Source organism: Cucumis sativus, chromosome 7 (assembly GCF_000004075.3).
Source record: "Cucumis sativus cultivar 9930 chromosome 7, Cucumber_9930_V3, whole genome shotgun sequence".
NCBI classification, from domain to species: Eukaryota; Viridiplantae; Streptophyta; class Magnoliopsida; order Cucurbitales; family Cucurbitaceae; genus Cucumis; species Cucumis sativus.
The window spans coordinates 13,991,552-14,010,699 of NC_026661.2; the positions used below are offsets into that span (position 1 = coordinate 13,991,552).

The 19,148-nt window shown below is 30.1% G+C and overlaps 1 protein-coding gene across 2 annotated transcripts; it reads right to left on the reverse strand.

Moving 5' to 3' along the window:
• Positions 1-712: 712 nt before the first annotated feature.
• On the reverse strand, positions 713-3,776 carry LOC101214390. 2 transcript variants are annotated; one of them, XM_031888432.1, is made up of 4 exons: positions 3,309-3,776; positions 2,537-2,607; positions 1,624-1,794; positions 713-978 (listed from the first exon to the last, which is right to left on the reverse strand). In XM_031888432.1, exons 1-4 carry the CDS (start codon positions 3,684-3,686, stop codon positions 765-767), a joined length of 834 nt encoding a protein of 277 aa, XP_031744292.1. In that variant the 5' UTR covers positions 3,687-3,776; the 3' UTR covers positions 713-764. The 2 variants fall into 2 exon arrangements, with proteins under 2 accessions (XP_031744292.1, XP_004139678.1); XM_004139630.3 differs by having other exon boundaries at positions 2,537-2,589; positions 3,309-3,775.
• Positions 3,777-19,148: the final 15,372 nt, after the last annotated feature.

A 19,148-nucleotide genomic window follows, 5' to 3' on the forward strand; every position in this document is an offset into this window, starting at 1 on the left:
GAGGTTTAGCGTATGACGTATCCATCCGAAATGCAAATGAGATGCTCGTGCAATCAAAATGAAAGATTGTGATATATTCAAGATCACTAAGTGCATGTGATTTTTACGCACATGTTTGATTGAGGTATTGAATCACAATCACACGAAAACCAACACATTTGTAATTGGATATTTGATAAATGACAAGTTTTGGAGTTGGTTGTGGTGATTGTCCCGCATCATTTTATGGATGATATACGACAAACAACTTGGCGTGCAAGAGAAAATAATTTACCTCTTATAAGGGTACTCTAGAAGTGCCTTGTTGCATGCTTACAAGCATACTCGTAGAAGTTGAGTCATCATTTGTAAGCAAGCAAAAAGTGATTAAGAAAAAAGTGAGAGAGTTAGAGAGAAACTTTAAGTGAAAAGTGAGTAAATATATGTTGAAAAAGTAAACAAGTATTCTTTTCGAAAGTGATAAATATATGCTGATACGTGATAAATTTGAGGACGGAAAAAAACAAATTTCAATTTTATATTTAGTTTATACCTTCGATTAGGAATCATTCCATAATTCTATAAAATCCAAGTCATTTTCTTTTTTTTATTTTTTTATAACCGATGTTATGAATCGAGTAATCTATTTTTTGATACCTTACTTTGCTATGAAAATTACTATTGCGTGTTTTGATTCTAAAGATTGTGTGTTTGTTTAAGATCGTGATCAATATTTGAACTATATTCGTATTGACTCGTAAATAGATAGTTAAAAGAAAATGAATCTAGAGCTTTTTAATCATGGTAACACAACGTTTTCTTCCAATCCAAGTAGATTTCCAAAGAGGGTCAACATAGTAAACTTGATAGCCTGCTTTACTATACAAATTACGAGCCCCATAATCATCTTCATATGCACTTAATGCCAAAAACTTGAATCCCCAAACCTTACCAAGCATGTCACACCCCTTTAATAATGCCGTTGCTACTTTTCGTCTTCTGTGTAAGCAAAAATGACCAAATTAACAGGTTAATGAAAAATACTAAATAAAACCTACAAAAAGAGGAAAATTTAGTCTTTGACCCCAGTCTGTAAGAGTGTGTAGGTTTTTAAGCTTTTGTTTTTTGAAAAATAAGTCTATAATCATCCTTTTTTACTTCACAAAACACCACCTTGTTTAGTAATCCTTTTCAATTTTAATTAATTATTTTTAAAAATTAAGTCTATAAAAGTTTTTTCAGCTTTAAATTTGTTAGCCAGTGGTTTTTGACTAAGAATTCAAATCTCAATCTCATAAAAATTGAGAAAAAAGAATAGGCTTAATTTTAAAAGAAAAATAAAAGAAGAATTTAGAGACTATATTTATAATTTAAACATAGTATCTTATTTTTGAGCCAACAGGCTAGGGAGTATTAAAGCTAAAAGAATATGATAATATTAAAAACATTACCAACCCGACTTGAAAAATAAGGTTTGGGTTAAGATGGAATATCCTTGGATTAATTTGAAACCAAATTGAAAAAGGAAAATAGAGTAATTACCATAATGGATATAATTATTTTTTAAAATCATCAATTAACCTAGCCAGAAAGCTTTTAATTAAGGGGATGCAAATTTAATATTATATGAGATTTTAAATTGACCTGGCATTTTGTGCGACGGCAATTCCAGTTACAAAGAGATACTCCTTGACGCCGGGGGGAAGGAGACGCTTTATTTTCAAATCTCCCGCCACCGTCACGTCCACCACTCCCACAAAATTGTATTCTTCTTCACCAATTTCACTCTCCGGTTCCGCAACCAAACAAGCATACCTCAACAAAAATTTAAAAAGCAATTCACGGTTAACCATTTTGATCATTTATTTAAATTATACCTGTATTATTTTCTTTGTTTTCAAACAAAATATAATAAAATGTAAACGTTTATTAGTGATATATATGGATAAAATATTATATCTAACAATTATTTTTGAAATATGTCCAACACAAATTTTATCTTTGAATTGAATCCAAAAACTTTGAAATTAGGAAAATTATGTAAGGACAAAGAATTGTTAAATGACAGACGTATTAAATATTACTGGTCTAAGGACACATTAGGTAAGTGAATAATGAAGAGATTTGGCAGGTGTATGAATTTTAGATCTAATATATTAGAGATGTATTAGTCATAAAATGAAAGTTAAAAAAGAAACCTATCTAGGAAGGTTTAATTTGTTTTAAATTTTAACAGAATTCAATTGTGAATAAAAACTAATAAAGTTAATTAGTTGAGATCTTTAACATACATGTGTTAAATCAGTAAAGTTATTATGTTAACAAATAACAAAATTCAAGATACATTCTATATTCATAAGTTCTAGTTGGCATAAGAAGTAAAACAACAATTATGCTATATCACAACGTAAAATAGTATATAGAATGCGTAATTGTGTCAATATAATATAAAAAATAAACATTTTTTTCTCTATATTTATTTAAGTATTTTTAAGTTAGTAAATCTTTTAAAACCATTCACAAATATACTAAAATAATACAAATAAAGAAAGCGTACCTATCTTGAGGGTAATTTTTCAATCTATAAATCAATGCTGAGAGCACTTCTGCCTGTAACAAAACTGCATACTTTTTCAATGTGAATTTTATAAATTATTGAGGGGAAAAATCATAACAATTAACAAATAAATTACTTTCTTTTAACATTAAATTTTCAAAATGCAAAAACTCCTTATTGTTACCCAGCCAAGAGAAAATGAATGTTACCCTTATTGTTCGACTAGCCTTTTTATTTTTTTATTTTTTATCAATGTATGAAGAAAATAATTGAAAATTTGATTCCCAAGTATAATGCATACTAATAATTGAGTTAAACTCATTTAAACCTAATCCATCAATTTTCAAATTTTTAACTAAAGACTTAACTCATTTGAATTCTTGAATTAAAAAGATTTCATAATTATCAACTTTTTAGCATATTTTTTCAAGTTACTTAACTAAAGTGTTATAAAATAGTTTTTAAAATTTGAGAAAATGTCACATCACATTTAATTCTTAAATTTTCAATTTCATTTCATCAACAACTTTTAGGATTTGCATTTTAAACCTTGGTGTAACTTTAAATAATAAGGTGGCCAATTAAATTAAAAGAATTATAATTAATTAAAAATTTAACTATTGTAAGTACTGAAAAATGGTTTAAATTTTTCTACCCATCAGAATTTGTCTTTGATTTTTAAAACTTCTAACACAATGAAGCAAAATGATTGAAGTTTCTAACAAGATTTAAAGAAGAAATTACAAGAAAAGGGAAAAAAGGGGCAAAGAACCTGGAAAAATTGGAAGAAAAAATGGTTGAAAAGAAGAACAGGTTCATGAAAAGCTTCGGCTTGAATTCTTGCAACTGCTTTCAAATCATCTTCTTCTTCAATCAATTTTCTCACCTTCCATCCAAATTCTGTAGCCAAATACTCATTCTCATCAATTTCTTCCGATACTCCGACCAACTCCTCCTCCGTTCTCGCCGCCGCCGTGATCGGACTCGAATAATCACTACTGCACCGCACAACCACCGCCGATCTAACCTTAATTCCTCCTCCATATCTCCAGACCACGCCGGACTTCGATCTCGTCGGAACCGCCGTTAGAGGTGGCTCCGAGCGGAGGTGCGATGGTACTCGGAGGGGATTTGGAAGTAAATGGACCATTCTTGGAAGGGAAACAGCGGTCAATGGTCGCGTTATTATTTTGAATTTTTAATCTCAAAACTCTTATTTTTTATTTTTATTTTTTCATTTAGAAACAAATATATGTGTGTATATATATATTTGAGGTGATGCATTGGGAAAGTTGAGATAAGGTTTTTGGATTTCGCAGTGGTTGAGACTTGTTTCTTATTGGCAACCACCCACGTGGAAATTACAATATTTGTTTTCCTTTTTCAAAATTACAATATTTGTTTTCTTTTTTCAAAATTATAATGTTTATTTCTCTTCAATTGTTTATATATTTGTTCCAACTCCTAACCATAAATTTTGGAAAATTGCATCAGATGATAAAAATATTTTTAAAAAGTAGTTTATTGTAACTATTTTTTTTTTCATATTGTGAATATCATAATTTTTCAATTTGCTACTTTTACAATTTTAAAAATTGAATGACATAAGTCATGTTGTCGTAATTTTTTTTTTGCTATTTTTGCAAATATCCTGAAATTTTAGTCAATATAGATTTTATAAATGCTGAGCAGTTATAATTATATTTATACGCGTTATCAATTTTGTACAAATTTAATTATTTAGATAATTTTATAAATTAAGATCGTATTGACTTAAACATTACATATATGTTTTGGTTTATTCTCTAAACTTGGCAACTAATATGTCAACTAAGAGATGAATATAAGCTATATCTTAAAATTATACCAGAAAATGAAATAACATTGAAATACATAAAATATACTAGTTAACAATTAGCAATCAAATATCCATTCAAGTTCAACATATAAATAAAAAAATTTGAGAAAATGAACCCTATAAATCATTTTCCAGTGCTTGCTTTCATATTTTAGTGATTTAGAAAAGTGTCGTTAGAAGGTAGATCAATTGTTTTTTCACCTGATTGAGATACTCTCAACCAAAAATTTTACCTAGCTTCCTATAATGTTAAGTTCTCATTTATTCAGTCACAACTTCATTAACTACCTTAATAAGTTCTTGTAAATGTACTTTATCATTTTAGAATTTATAGTTTTGTTTTACAAAAGTTGTTAGTTCAAGAACTTCTGATCGAATTTCACTTACCTCTTGTGAAGATGTGGTGGATAGGGAGACTCGGTCGGGTCTCGAACTGCTTGGCATTAACAACCATGGTGGAGATCAATGCTCTGGCCTCTGTAGGAATCTTATTAACCAAGGCTTCTCTTGCAACTGCATCGCGATAACTATCATTGGAGACTAGTACAATATAGAAGTATTGAATTAGAAGCGCATCATATATCTAATGATATGGAAAGCTGATGCACAGGTGCTTGAACAACTCCAATTACTCGCGCACAGTCTTGTCATTTGCATGTGTGATACCATAAATTTCTTTCTAATTCTTGGAGGCGTGAGAAGCAAGGAAAAACTTTTCCAAGAAAAGCGTATTCATCTAGCCCCAAGTGGTCACATATCCTACAAGGAGAATATATTGCCAATCCTCGACATCATTTTCCAGGGTAAAGGGGAAGACTCTAAGATTCAGCTATTCCTCAGTCACTTCGTGTGGCCTCATGCTACAACACATTACGTGGAACTCCTTGATGAATTTTGTGTGAGTCTTCATCTGCAAGGAAGTTAGCATTCTCACTTGAATGGGGAATCGAAAAAGAAGTACGCTGCTAGCTCGAGCGAGGTGCCTACAATAAACCATATTATTTGCATAGCGAGTCAAGGGTCAAAGTATTTGAGAGGTGTTGATATTCTGAAACTAGAGCAAGATCCCTCTTTGCTTTTAAGAACCTCTCCCCGTCTGACCCTAAAAGGACCCTTTGGTCGAGGCAGTAGCTTTGATTGTTCCGGTTGAGAATATTATGTAGATAAGAGTATATACTCATATTCTCATTAGTTGGAGAAATGCAGGTTTGGAATATTTGACTCGGCTAGGCTTTCGACTTCGCTATTGCAAAATCGTACATGAGATTTTCACCTCATACGACTCCTTGAGGGCCTTAAATAAATCTAAGGAGCGTATCAAAATTGTTTATCTTGCTATGTCATTTTTGTAGAATATTATAAGATAAAAATCTATTGTGTGTCCCCAAATTAACCCAATAGAATTATGTCTGTTATAATAATAAAGAAAAATGTTACTTTTGAATTGATCTCATCCTTAAAAAAAAAAAATCTTTGTTGAGGCCATGAAAAATGGGTAGTAAGTGAATTAACCCCATTTTAAGTTCAAAATTACATGTCATCTCGAGATATGTAATGTAGAGGATTGTTGGGTAAAGCCAGAGGAGCTAGATCCCTTGAAGTTCACTCTTGCACAGGACCTGTCATACTCTCTACTTCATGCTCTAGAAGTTTCTCCTTACACATGCTTTTAGAATAAATGTTCTTTTAAGAAAGCTCTTTGTTTCTTAGCTTCTCTTTTTCTTCGTCTCTCCTCCTGACCTAGCTCTAGAAAATATTACAACAAATTTTGATCTTGGGAGGATCGGATCATACAAAGGAAAAGAAAAATAAAGAACAATAAAAAGGAAGAAAATTCTTTTGCCAGAGAAATCTAGGCGCTTGATAACTTGTAGAAATACAAGTTATTATGTCCTTTTATATATGTAGAATAGTGAAGTGGTATCGTGATAAAGAGGGGATAACATGACCAAATCATCTGAAACTGAGAACTATATAATTTATGAGTTGCAAAAGATAAAACACCTGTTTATCATGATTTTTCTTATCTTAACGCGAGATTTTAGAAAAATGAAGAGGAAAGGAAAATGAAGAAGCTATCATAGGCAACTATTGCTCGTGTCAACCAACTAGGTGGTGAGAACAAACCAAGTGATATGAATCCCTAGAAGATGAACAAGTTGGTAAAATTGTCAGCAAGAGAACCATGCAACATTTCAATTGATGCAAATTGAAAGCAAAGGTGGTATTGTAGTATTTAGAAGTCCGAAGAATTTATTGCGAATCAAAGTCACGTGCAATCCCGCGAAGAAAACACCTATAAATAGATGGCTCATTCTTCATTTTCGTGTGTGATATTGTGCGGTAGAGTGAAAGAACTTCCATTTTCATCCCTAACCTTCCTTCTCTATATCTTTAGGTGAGAGCTTAGAATGAGAGTTGTAAGGGAACACCACATACCATTCTCCTAACTTTGTGGAAATAGACATCAATGAAGCCAAAGAATGCAAGAGATTGCATTTTACGGCTAGAGACACTTTTATTTCTTATCATTTGTAATTTTTATGTTAGTTCTATTGGTAGTATGAAATCCACGGTCGAGATACCTAATTTTTTTTATTATTAATGCAATATCATTTCAATTCCATTCTCTCGTCTCTTTACTTGTTGCATACTTTAGTTCTCTATATTATGAATGAAGCAAAGAATTAGTTATGTTTCTTGAAAAATCAAAAGTTCATAATGTTTAGTTTGTTTAGTCAGAGCTTTATTCAACGCCTAATTAATTCTATCTAAGAGAATGAAATGTAAAGGTTGCACCCTAAAAGATTTAGATATGAATCATTCAATTATTTCAGCATTTACATCTTGAAGGGCGAGTAATTGCGGAAAAAGCATAGATGTTGATCCTGTTTATATTATATATTGTAGATCGTTTAGGCTATATACTCAAGTTTGATCCACGTTTATGTCTCTACATAAGGTTCAAGTTTACTTAAGATGGCCTTGGGACCTTAATTTATTGGATTCAAGATTATAGCATTCAATTTTACTAATAATTCCTCAATAACAACTTTATTTAATAAATTATGATTTTAAACTACAATCTACGAGTTTTAGGACATAAATCCAACACTTTTATGGCATAAACTTAGTCTTGTTGCCTAGCTTAGTAGAATACGCACAAATCTAATGTCAAATCCATGAAAGAACTAAACATGATTCACACATTCAACAAGCAGCTCTCTAGCAACAACGCCAATTTGATGAACAAATTTCGTTGCTCAAATTTGTGTCAAATATATTATCGAATCAAACACCAAACACTAGTCTTATAGTGTCATGATATTGCATATGAACTCAAGATGTAAACATACATCCTCAAGAATCTGATAATATGTTTCAATTAATATTAAAACAGAATGAAATCATCCATTACATTAAATCTAGATGAAAAGTTCACAAACAATGAAATATGGACTAATCTTGATGACCCATGCTAGAAATGTGTACCTTAGCTACCGTACATTATTGAAAAAATAAAAAATAAAAATAAAAGAAAGTTTTCGATCAAATAGTACAAAAGAGTGCCAAGAGTTTATATGAAGAATGTAAAAGTTTGTGCGTCAAAGTATGTCTCCCGAGTGCTGGCGGCTAGGTAATTCAAGATAGTAATGTGTCAACGTCGCGGTGGTAGGATACAATGTCATGGCTTTGTGCACATCCATTCCATCTACTAAGTTCGTAGTGTTGTGGCATTGTGTATTTTATCTGAAAGCCATCTATTCTGCCTAACGCTGATTTAGTCTCGACATGAGATTTATTGTTCCACTGATGCTCTAAACCTCCAATAATGCTCGTTTAGTTCTGAAATGAACATTAAAGTCAAGAATGACTTGAATTAAGCTTGATACATAAAAATTTGTGGAATAGATACGTAGAATACTATAACGATATCAATTTAAGCAGACTACAATAACATATTTTCAACGCTATCAGTCGTAGTGGCCCACTACGATATGTGTGGTGCCTATGGTAGAATAGTTGTGTTCTTCGAAATTCGCACGATGCCACGTCGTGGCGCTTCCGAAGATCACTTGTTGTTGAACTTGCATCAGCATTGCAACGCGACTACATTTTATTTAATTTATTTTCTGTCACCTAGGTTTTGATACATTCGATTAAGTCGTCCTTTAATTTGCACGATTTCTCTTTAATTTTCTCATCTTTTCAGTTCTTATTATGTACTCAAACATTTCCCCATTGATCAACATGTCGAAAATGAGCTAAGGTAATCTTTTCTAGCTTGGTTTGTTTGGGATTTTCTTGTTTCAATGTATTTGTGATTTTTGAACTCGATTATGTCTTGGTTGTTAATGCGATTTTGTTTTGTATGAGTTCATATCTTGTTTGCAAATGTTTGGGCATTGCTTGATTATTGCTTTGTTGAAGTAATAGGTTAAGGTTAGTTGTTATTTACTTGAATAGGCATATTGATCAATTTAATCTAAAATTGAATTTGCATCAATAATAGTTAAGCACTTGAAAATTAAATATTCTACCTAACTAGCCCTAAACCTTAATGCAATTAATATAAATTTGAATTTTGTATGCTTCTTATTGATTCGATTTTTTGAAATTTATGTAATAAATTTTGAAGATCGTAATTTAAATTATATTTTATTCAATAAAGTGGTTATTAAGGACTTATTAGTGAAAATTGAATGTTATAATCTTGAACTCAATAAACTAAAGTCATGAGGCTATCTAATGTAGATTTAAACTTTATGTAGAGACATAAAAGGGGATCAAGTTTGAGTATATAGCCCAAACAGTCTATAGCGTATGAATAAGGTTGGACGCCTTATTTTGGAGAAACTATGGATGCAACCCGTTTTGTAGATAATAACAATGTGATCCCGAATTGTTCATGTAGAGACATGGAAGTGAGAGCATCTATAAAAAGAGTTAACATAAGATTGGGGCCTTGAAATAGTCACTTTTAAGTTATAACACTGTTGACTGTATAAAATTAATTATTTCAATTATTAATGACCTAGGTAACTTAATCTTAATCCTGAGCTAACTATAAACTTCTGTTTACATAAAATTATTCTTTGATCTGTATAGGTAAGGGCAGCTCAACAGAGCTGGCTCAATAAGTCTTCCATTTAAGGGGTAAAAATGGGTGGATAACTAAAGACATATGGTGCAAAACGAAATTAACTCATACTCGCTTCAGGGTTAGTAGATAGGTTGTTCCTTTAAGAACTGAATCCAAGTCTTGAACAAGGGTCCACCCTTTCCTTGGTTAGAGAGAAATTTTATTTATAGGTTAGACCTTAAACTAATTGTTCAATAGTGCATTACTACAAAAACAGGCTCGCTTGACATTTTTTAACAGTCAAATTATTAATCATGACGATTTTAAAATTGTCATTGAATCCAAGGTCAAGACTGTCGAAGTTCATGATAGTTAATAAACGTCAAAAATAATAAACGTTGACAGTTTATAAATGTCAAGTATACAAATGTTTATGATATGTAAAAACCGTCATGTATGTTCATGTTAATAACATTTAAAAAAGGTTAAGAATATTGACAAGCGAATTTGAATATGTAAAGAATTATGCAAAGGTAAGGTTGTTACAATTAAGCACAAGTATGTTTGGAAATGAAATTTGCTGCAAAAGGGTACTTACCTAGATTAACCGACAAAAGTAATTTGTATTTTACCCTTACTCTTACCATAGTTGGTGGAAGTACGGGTGTCGAACCTAAAAGTGTGAAGCTGAATAATTTTCTTGGATAAAAGCTTCAAAGAAGTGCTATTAGTAACATAGAGAAAAGCATTGAAAAGAGTTTGGGGAAATCAAGCGGAACTAAGAATTAAGAATTAAGGGGAAATTTAATTTACAAAGTCAATTTAGAAGAAAAAAAAAAGTAAAGAATGAAACTCAATGAAAAAAGTGAGGGAATGAGCTTAGAGTACTAATCAATCCTTATCCTTAAATTAAAGGTGATTAAGAAATGATTTTTGGTTAATTAAGAGAGATTTTTGATCCACATTCTTTCCAAGATCCGCTTACTTGGAATAATTTTGATCAAGATTTCAAGAAAAGGGATGATCTCCATAAGGAATTAATTTGTATTCTTGCAATATCGATTAAATCCTAATCTTGTTCTTTAAAGAAAAGTACATATTACTTGACATTATCTTCACAAATTTGCAATCAAATATTTAATTGGAATTAATTGTGTACTACAACAATGACCCAATTAAATTCAAAGAAATTTCCAAGAACAAGAGAGATTCATCCGGCAATTAATCAATTTGAAAGATTTGACATGAAGCAATCAAGAATTAAGGTGAGTTTTTGTGAGGGGAAGGTAATCTAATTAATCTTAAAGTATCTTTGTATACATAGATAGAATCAAAATAAAAATCAAGAATTAAATTGACAAGAAAGATTGAAATTGAGAGATGAATTTAATTCTACGTCCGCAGGATTTATTCGGAGGACTATCCATATGGAAGTAGTCTGGAGTCCTACGTCCGTCGGAGCCAAGAAAGCTACTTATTCTCCAACCTTCTGCTAGGATGGTAGCCGTGCTCCTGCGGTAGCCCAATAAGAATCTCCACTTCTATCTCTTGGAGTCCCTTTCTCGGAGCTCTGCTCCCTCTCTTCTTGGAGGAGCCTATCGTCTCAACGCAGAACCTAATTACAAACTGGTACAATTGTCTTTCCGTAAGAAGGTATCATGTCCATTTATCACAAGAGGAAAATCCCGATCTGACTTTTATGCTTTAGAGGAAGAACAAAAAGAGGGTTTGGATGCCATAAGACAGGTCCAAAGGACTATCCATACAAGAAAAATTAGAGATTCAACAAAAACTTACATCAAATTCAAGAATTGATCTAATCTAATTACATGTAAAATTAAATAAAATAATTCTCAAAGAAAATATTAACCGTAAGCCCACTTACCTCTAAGTAATTACCATCAATGAGAAATCTAGAATTTAATTAAAAAAATGAAAAAATGACAGAATGGCAAAATAATTCTGAAATTTGGGAGAGTTTTGGAAGAATTTGAGGTTAATTTAGAAGAAAAATGATGAATTGATGGATGAAATTAGGGGTAATGGAAGGTTTATATAGAAAATAATGCAAATAATCATCGGGCTCGAACTTGCAACCTGCATGCAATTAAAAATTGGAGAAATTTTGGATAGTTTATAAATATGGTGTGTTTAGCTCATAGCCTAATTTATCATAGGATATAACAAAAAAAAACACAAATTGTTAATATTCTACACAAATGTACAAAATGAGTCACAATATTACACAAAAATAGGTCCAAATTACCAATATGCCCATATAGTATTTTTTTTATTGTTTTAAAATATGCATAAATATTAATTATAATGAGAAGAACGTGGGTCACGATGGAACAGTTTTCCTCGCTTTCCATATTCAATAAAATCAAATCACCGTTTTCTCACTTTCCATATTAAAAAAAATCAATTCCCTTTCGTATTATATCTTTTATAAAACATCAACTAAAAGTATTATATCTCACAGGTAATATATAAAACTAATATAAATATAAATAATATGTGATATATATAATAATAAATCACATATACAAAATATTATATATTACGATAATATTATAAAATTAGTATAATTGTAAATAATATATGGTATATATATTATAAAACATCAACTAAAAAGTATTATATCTTACGTATAACTTATAAAACTAATATAAATGTAAACAAGATGTGGTGTATATATAATAAATCACATATACAAACTATTATATATTGCGATAATATTATAAAACTAGTATAATTATAAATAATATGTGGTATATATTTACTAAATCATATCAGAAAACCATTAAAATGAGGGGTATATCGTTAAAATATACGATATATACGCAGATGATATACTTTCAATGATCTAATAATGTAGTTTTGGTGTTTAACTATTTAATTTTAAACGGGTAAAAAAACAAATGACTTACTGTGAAAATTATCTTAGCTTCAGGTAATGCAGAATTGTAAAGAAGATGCAACTTACGGTTATTACAAAATTGAATAGTCGAAAAATTGTGAAAACAGAGTAACAAGAAATTAGAAATTTATGATTGAATTTTTTAAAGCTTCAACTGATGGACAATAATGGTTACCGACGATAGAGAATAATAAGTAAAAAGATAGTTTTGGAAAGAAAAATCATACAGTTATTACAAATTAGAATAAAATTATCCATATTATAATATATTTTGATTTATAGTTGATTGAAAAGTCACTTAAAATTTATTACCATATTCATTAATGTTATGAAATTCTTATTAAATTCAAATCATTGTTAATATTTCAAATAATATTATGAATAAAATATCTAATTAATAATCCTAACATCTAATTAATAATATATTGAAAAGTTAGAATTGTCTATAAAATATTGTCTTTCCTATTTAAGAAAATAATTTTTAAATTAGGACATTTGTGAAATTTCTTGATCAATTAACGTCTTTTGTCTAAAACTTTCTTATAAATATTTACGAGAAAAACAAATGTGAAGAAAAAATGTTTTTACATATGTAAGATCAGAATCTAGGTGGCTAAGGACGTGCTGGCGTTGAGAGATTGACACGTGGCGAACGAGAATGGGGAGGCGGACGCGTGGACAAGGAATTCAAATAAATGGGATTTATTTCGTGTGACTAGTGTTTGAACTCTTCACGTCTGGGTTGAGCACATGTGTGTGGGTCGATGAAACGTGTCAAGTCTACTCGGGTATTTACCTAAATGTTCCTCATGTTCAATTTTCCTGTTCTCCTTCGTTTGAACTCCGTTTTAAGTGAGATTTTTGTTGTGTTAGGTTCTTATGGGAATCTTCTTTCATATTCTACAAAAAAAAATATTAAAATAATAAATACATGTATGATATGAGTTGAGAATAAACTACATAGAAATAAACTACGTAGAAGTGGGTCAATATTTACCCCAACAAATATACTTGTTTATGACATTTAAAAAATGTCAACAATTTACTAGTTTATGACATTAAAAAAAACGTTAAGAATATACTTGTTTATGATATTTGAAAAACATCAAGAATATAAATTTTATGACATTTAAAAAACGTCAAGAATATACTTTTTATGACATTTAAAAAATGTTAAGTCTATTTCAGATTTTTTTAAAATTGTAATTCAGTTAAATTTTTTGTTATATATTGCCCTTTTAATCTCTATAGTGTCATCCAACAATCTCATAAATATTATGAGGAAAATTCCAAGACTTTAACATCTATATTAACTGTAAACCCCAAACCTTGGAGAAAAACCTAAGTTTTTCAAAGTAGTTGGAAGATTAAGTGTTAAAGGGAGTAATGAAAAAAGTGTCATAAAGGTATGTGTCATGGTTAGTAGGAAAAAAAAACATTTGGCTAAATGTAAAGGGTTGCAGTTTCGAGGGTTGTAGTGTTAGACGATTAAGCAATGTGATAGCTTTGATGCAATGTAACTTGCATAATCAGCTCATGATTAAGTCATCCTTCTCTCAAAGTGTTTAGATGCCACACTTGCTCACCTTTCAGGATGTAAATGATTGTGCTTGATTAAGTAAAATATATATAGAAAACTTCACTTGCAATACTTATAAAACTTCATGTTTAAGGACAACCTTTCAACGCCTAATGTTTGCACATGTTCGCCTTTTAGGATACAAATGTTGGAAGTTATCTCGCCAAGGTGGAGTTTGTTGTCAAATTTCTCCTTAGCCTTATCCTTGCTACTTTCCCTCTCTGGTGGTTGGCGATTGACACTGGTCAAGCGATGAATATAGCTAAACTAATACGATAAGACTTATAAGCTAAACTCCTTATTAAGAACTTATCACAAGTCTAACTACTAACAACACATTGACAAGTGAGCAGTCAAGAAATGATGGATTGAAAAGGTATAAACATGCAATATATATGTAAAGAAGGTAGGTCTTAGGCCATTGTACAATATGAACAACATACATTGAAGAAGTTCAAAAATTGAGAGAAAAGAGAGTGAAAAAATATTACAAGTTAGAAAAAAACAAAAGTATGAATTCTTCTCCTCTTAAAGAAATTCAAAAATTGACTTTCCCTCTGCCTTTTCATAAAAGTTCTTGACGCTTTAAAACATCAAGAATTTAGTGGATATTACTTGACATTTTTAAAACGTCAAGGATAAGTACATATCACTTGACATTTAAAAAACGTCAAGAATATCAAAAATTGGTCTACACTCCACCTTCTTATAAAAATTCTTGACGTTTAAAGACATCAATAATGTAATAGATATTACTTGACCTTTTTAAAACGTCAAGAAAAATACATATTGCTTGACATTTAAAAAATGTAAAAAGAAAATTGAAAATTGATCTACCTTTTCCTTTTCATAGAAACTTTTGACGTTTTATCTTTGAAATAACCAATTTCTTGACTTTTTTTTTTTTTTTTTTTTTTTTGCAGAAAATGTCAAGTAATTAAAACCACAAACGTCAAGAAAGTCCTTAAATCTAGTAGTGTAAGTTTCAATAATCAACACAAACTTAAAGATAAATATAGAGACTCCCAAGTTGATTTCAAGCAATTATTTGTACAAATTTAGAGATAAGAGTTCAGTCAACTAAGAAACAAGAGCAGCTCATTCTCAATTCAAACTCCTTTCAAAGAAAAGAGGGCAAAAAATTGATATCTACACACTATCAAGATAACACAAAAAATGTACGATGTGCAAACAAATTAAATCCAGTTCCAAAATCAAGATCCCAGAGAAAAACTACCACTCACGAGAATTGGAGATCTTCCAATTTGCAATCAAATTTGACATACACAAACATGAGTCTGCTCGAACCGCCAAAGTCAGCAAACTCTCTGATGACTTCTGGTGATTGATAACGTGTAGAAATAACTGTTATTATAGTCCCTTTTGTTAGAATAATGAGGTTAAAACACCTAGCTAAGCGATGCTCAGAACGCATAACTTATGTTCTAAAGGCATAAATACTTAGAAAAATGGCTTACATAAATGTAATTCATGTTTTACACGGTTATCATGTTTAAAAGCAAGACAAGTGGTGAAAAGCAAAAAGGAGCAATCCACACATGACATCTCGCACAAAGACAATGCGATGGATCATGCCTGACACTTAATAACTTTAGGCGATGAACCTAAACATCACGCGAGGAAAGCTCATAAGAAGACAAGAATGGTAGTTGGAGTGATGTGACCTGATATGGGTAGATGACAACGCTGACACACTCAGAGGAACATAGTCTTTTACCGAAAAGTAGCCTATACAAGCACGTCATCCCCACCGAGAGGGAGGCCCGAATAGGCTCGGGGCCTGAATAAGCCGAGAGAGAGAGAGAGACTTAAAATGACTGAAGAAAAATCACAGAGAATGAGAGAGCCAAAACAAGCTACCTGGAGCATATGCGATTGTGATAAAAGAAAATATCATTTCTTGTTGATCTCTTAACTTGTACTAATGTTTTAAATTCTTCTACATATCAATTATTTATTTCATTGTAAGTTGTGTATTATTCATATTGTATAGTGGCCGAAGGCCTATATTCTTTATACATATATTGCATGTTTATACCTTTTCAATCTATCATTTCTTAACCCTTCAAATATCTTTGTGCTATTTGTCGTCACGTGTCCGAGACGACATGGAACGACCGACGTCCTCAAAAGAGTTAATTTTAAAAGAAAATAGGAGTCACCACCAATCTTTTTATACGGTGTGATTGGACACCGAAATAAAGTAAACACTTTAAAAAATGGTTTACGAAAAAATGGAGTTGAGTTCGGGAGTCATTTGTGTGTGAGGAATGTATTAACACCCCACGACACCCATTTAGAAAACGGTGGCCAAATTTCAAATCTTGAATTGAAAATATTTTTTAATTTATTTTAAAACTAATATTTTATTCTACCCCTCATTACTCCAATGTTTGAAGCAATGATCTTATAAAATAAGTGGAATAATATTATCATTAATTAGACTATATATTGAAGGAAACTTCTCACCTTAAGAAAATGAGGAATTATTACAATTTCTCAAAATCTATCATAAGTTAGTCTTTGAATACTTCGAATAAAGATTTTTTTTAAAACATTGATTAAATTCCTTTTTTCTTGGGATGATATCTTGGACTTCCAAAGATGTGATTCCTCACCTCAAAAAATTTAGAAGATCAGACTCTCAAATTTCCTAGATTCCATCATAGAATTTTATTTAAAGAAAATGGTTAAGTTATTAAAAAAGATTCATTTAGGAAACTTTATGAAATTATAGATTAAATTTTGAAAGTTTAAAAACATTAAAAAAAATTATAACATTATAGATAAAATTTGCTAAATGATTAACAAAGAGTTTTTTTTTTAAAAAAAGCATAGAGACTTTAAAACATTGAAAATTTTAAAATACAAAAAAGAATTACCTTTTAAGTGCATATAACAATAATTATTATGATAGTAACGTGAATAAGTAAAAGAAAGGAAAACATAATCAAGTAAATAAAATAAGGAAAGAAACAAAAAAAAGTAGTGATACAAAGAAATATATATATATAGATATATAGATATATAAATTAATAACAATCATATAATTCATAGAGAATAAACAGTAATATAAAAATGATATCAACAACGATAACAAGTATAGTAATAATAGAAAGAAAACACTAATAAATATAAATATGAGAATAACAACAATAATAATATATATATATATATATATATATATATATATATATATATATATATATATATTAATAATAATGACATAATTCTCTATTGCTCATTCTTTCTGTCCATATTTTGAGAGAGAACAAAATAAAGATCAGAGTTAAAAAAAAATTTTATGCCTTTTTCTTTTTCTCTATTATTTAGGAAGAAGAAAAAGATAAGGTTTTTTTTATGTAAAAATAACAATAAAAGTAAAAGAAAGCCATAAAAAAATCTTATACAATTTTTTTCTTTCTCTCTATCTTTAAAGAAAAAAAGTAAAGAAAAAAAAAGAGAAAAAAAAAGATCAAATCCCAAAAAAATTACTCGTCGATCAGGTGCAGATACTTGGGAGTAAAACCCTACCACATACAACCTTTAACAAAGTCTATTTCAATACGAGATTTGATTTGGTAAAGAGAAATAAAAAAAAGTACCGAAACAAAAAAAGTAAAGATACTAACGTAATGAAATTAATAAAAAAAAACCTACCTTTTGAAGAAACTTTTGTTCCAATTCGGAGAGATACTCCCAAAAAAAATTCTCTAAAGATTTTTTTGTAAGAACTTTTTTCCTCCAAAGAATTCTTTGTTTCATAAAACTCTTCTACTTTCCAAATGACAAAAGTCTCTATTTATAGACCCGAGGTATACAATAAATTAGAAAAAACTAAATCAAACTTTGATCTTATATTAATAAAGTAAAATTTTATTTTCCTAAAATAAATTAAATGAGATATTTTGAGATTTTAGAAAAATAAATTAATACATCAAATGGATATTGATATTACTTTTACTTAAAATTGATTTTCTTTTTTTTATGAAATGATTTAAGCAAGTCAAAATTGATATTAGAAGAATGTATTTAAAACAAATTCATTTATTTTTTCTTAAAATAGTACATAAATGTGATATTAAAATATTTTATTTAAAATAAATTGATTTATTTTTATTTTCTAAAATAATAAAAATGAGATACTACAAGATATTATGTTATTACTAATTTTTTTACTTTTTTTCAAAAATAAGTAAATACAAGTTTAGTCATTATTACTAATATTATTCTTAAAGAAAATTATTGGTAGGATAAAAATAGGTGGCTAGATTATTAAATGAGGAGAGTTGTGATAAGTTCTTGATAAGGAGTTCAACTTATAAACCTTATCGCATTAATTAAGCTATGTCCATCACTTGACCAGTGTAAATCACCAACTATCGGAAAGGGTAAGTAGCAAGGATAGAACTAATGCACGCAAGGGAGAGTTTGGTGACAAACTTCATCTTAGTGAGGTAGCTTCCAACATTTGTATCCCGAAAGGAGAACAAGTGCGGACAATATGCACTAAGAGGTTGTCGTTTTTAAACGAGAAGTCCTATAAGTATTACAAGTCATGATCTCTAAGTATAATCTACTTAAGCAAGCATACTCATTTGTATCTTGAAAGGCAAACAAGTGTGTCATTTAAACACTTCGAGAGAATGTCGCCCTAATCATGTGCTGATTATGCAATTATAGTGCATTAAGACGACCACAACACTTATGCATCTAATAGTACATAGAATTTCTTTCACCCAAGTGAGTTCGATCCGTTTTTCATCTAGCTTTATTTTACTCTACGTGCATGAGTCTAAAGTTGTAAATAAGTAGTCGTAGTTAGCATTACATTCTTTTTATTTAATTTCCGTAAAGCCTAAACGATAAGTGGAACCTAGAACTAACATCTATAACAATTCCCTATGTCCGATTCTGGATCACCCAAGTAAACTTACTGTTCACTTGCAGTTGAGCGAGTAATAAAAAACTTGTACTCAACAAGAACTCAAGAATTATGCGATGAAGAAGTACATGGGAGCACCTCAAATGCAATGATCATGACTTATGACTCAGCACCCAAAAATCAAGAGCAAGCAATACAGAAAGTTGTGTGATGAGCGCATAAATCGTGAGGACCTGACTTAGTGAAGTATTGCTATAGTAACTTTC

What these genes read in the sequence shown, in the direction of transcription:
- LOC101214390 (XM_031888432.1), bottom strand. Translation starts at nt 3,686, where the DNA reads ATGGTCCATTTACTTCCAAATCCCCTCCGAGTACCATCGCACCTCCGC. An exon ending in TTTTCTTCCAATTTTTCCAG is followed by an intron (nt 2,608 to 3,308) that starts GTTCTTTGCCCC and finishes ACATTGAAAAAG; the next exon opens with TATGCAGTTTTGTTACAGGC. An exon ending in GCCGTCGCACAAAATGCCAG is followed by an intron (nt 979 to 1,623) that starts GTCAATTTAAAA and finishes TTGCTTACACAG; the next exon opens with AAGACGAAAAGTAGCAACGG.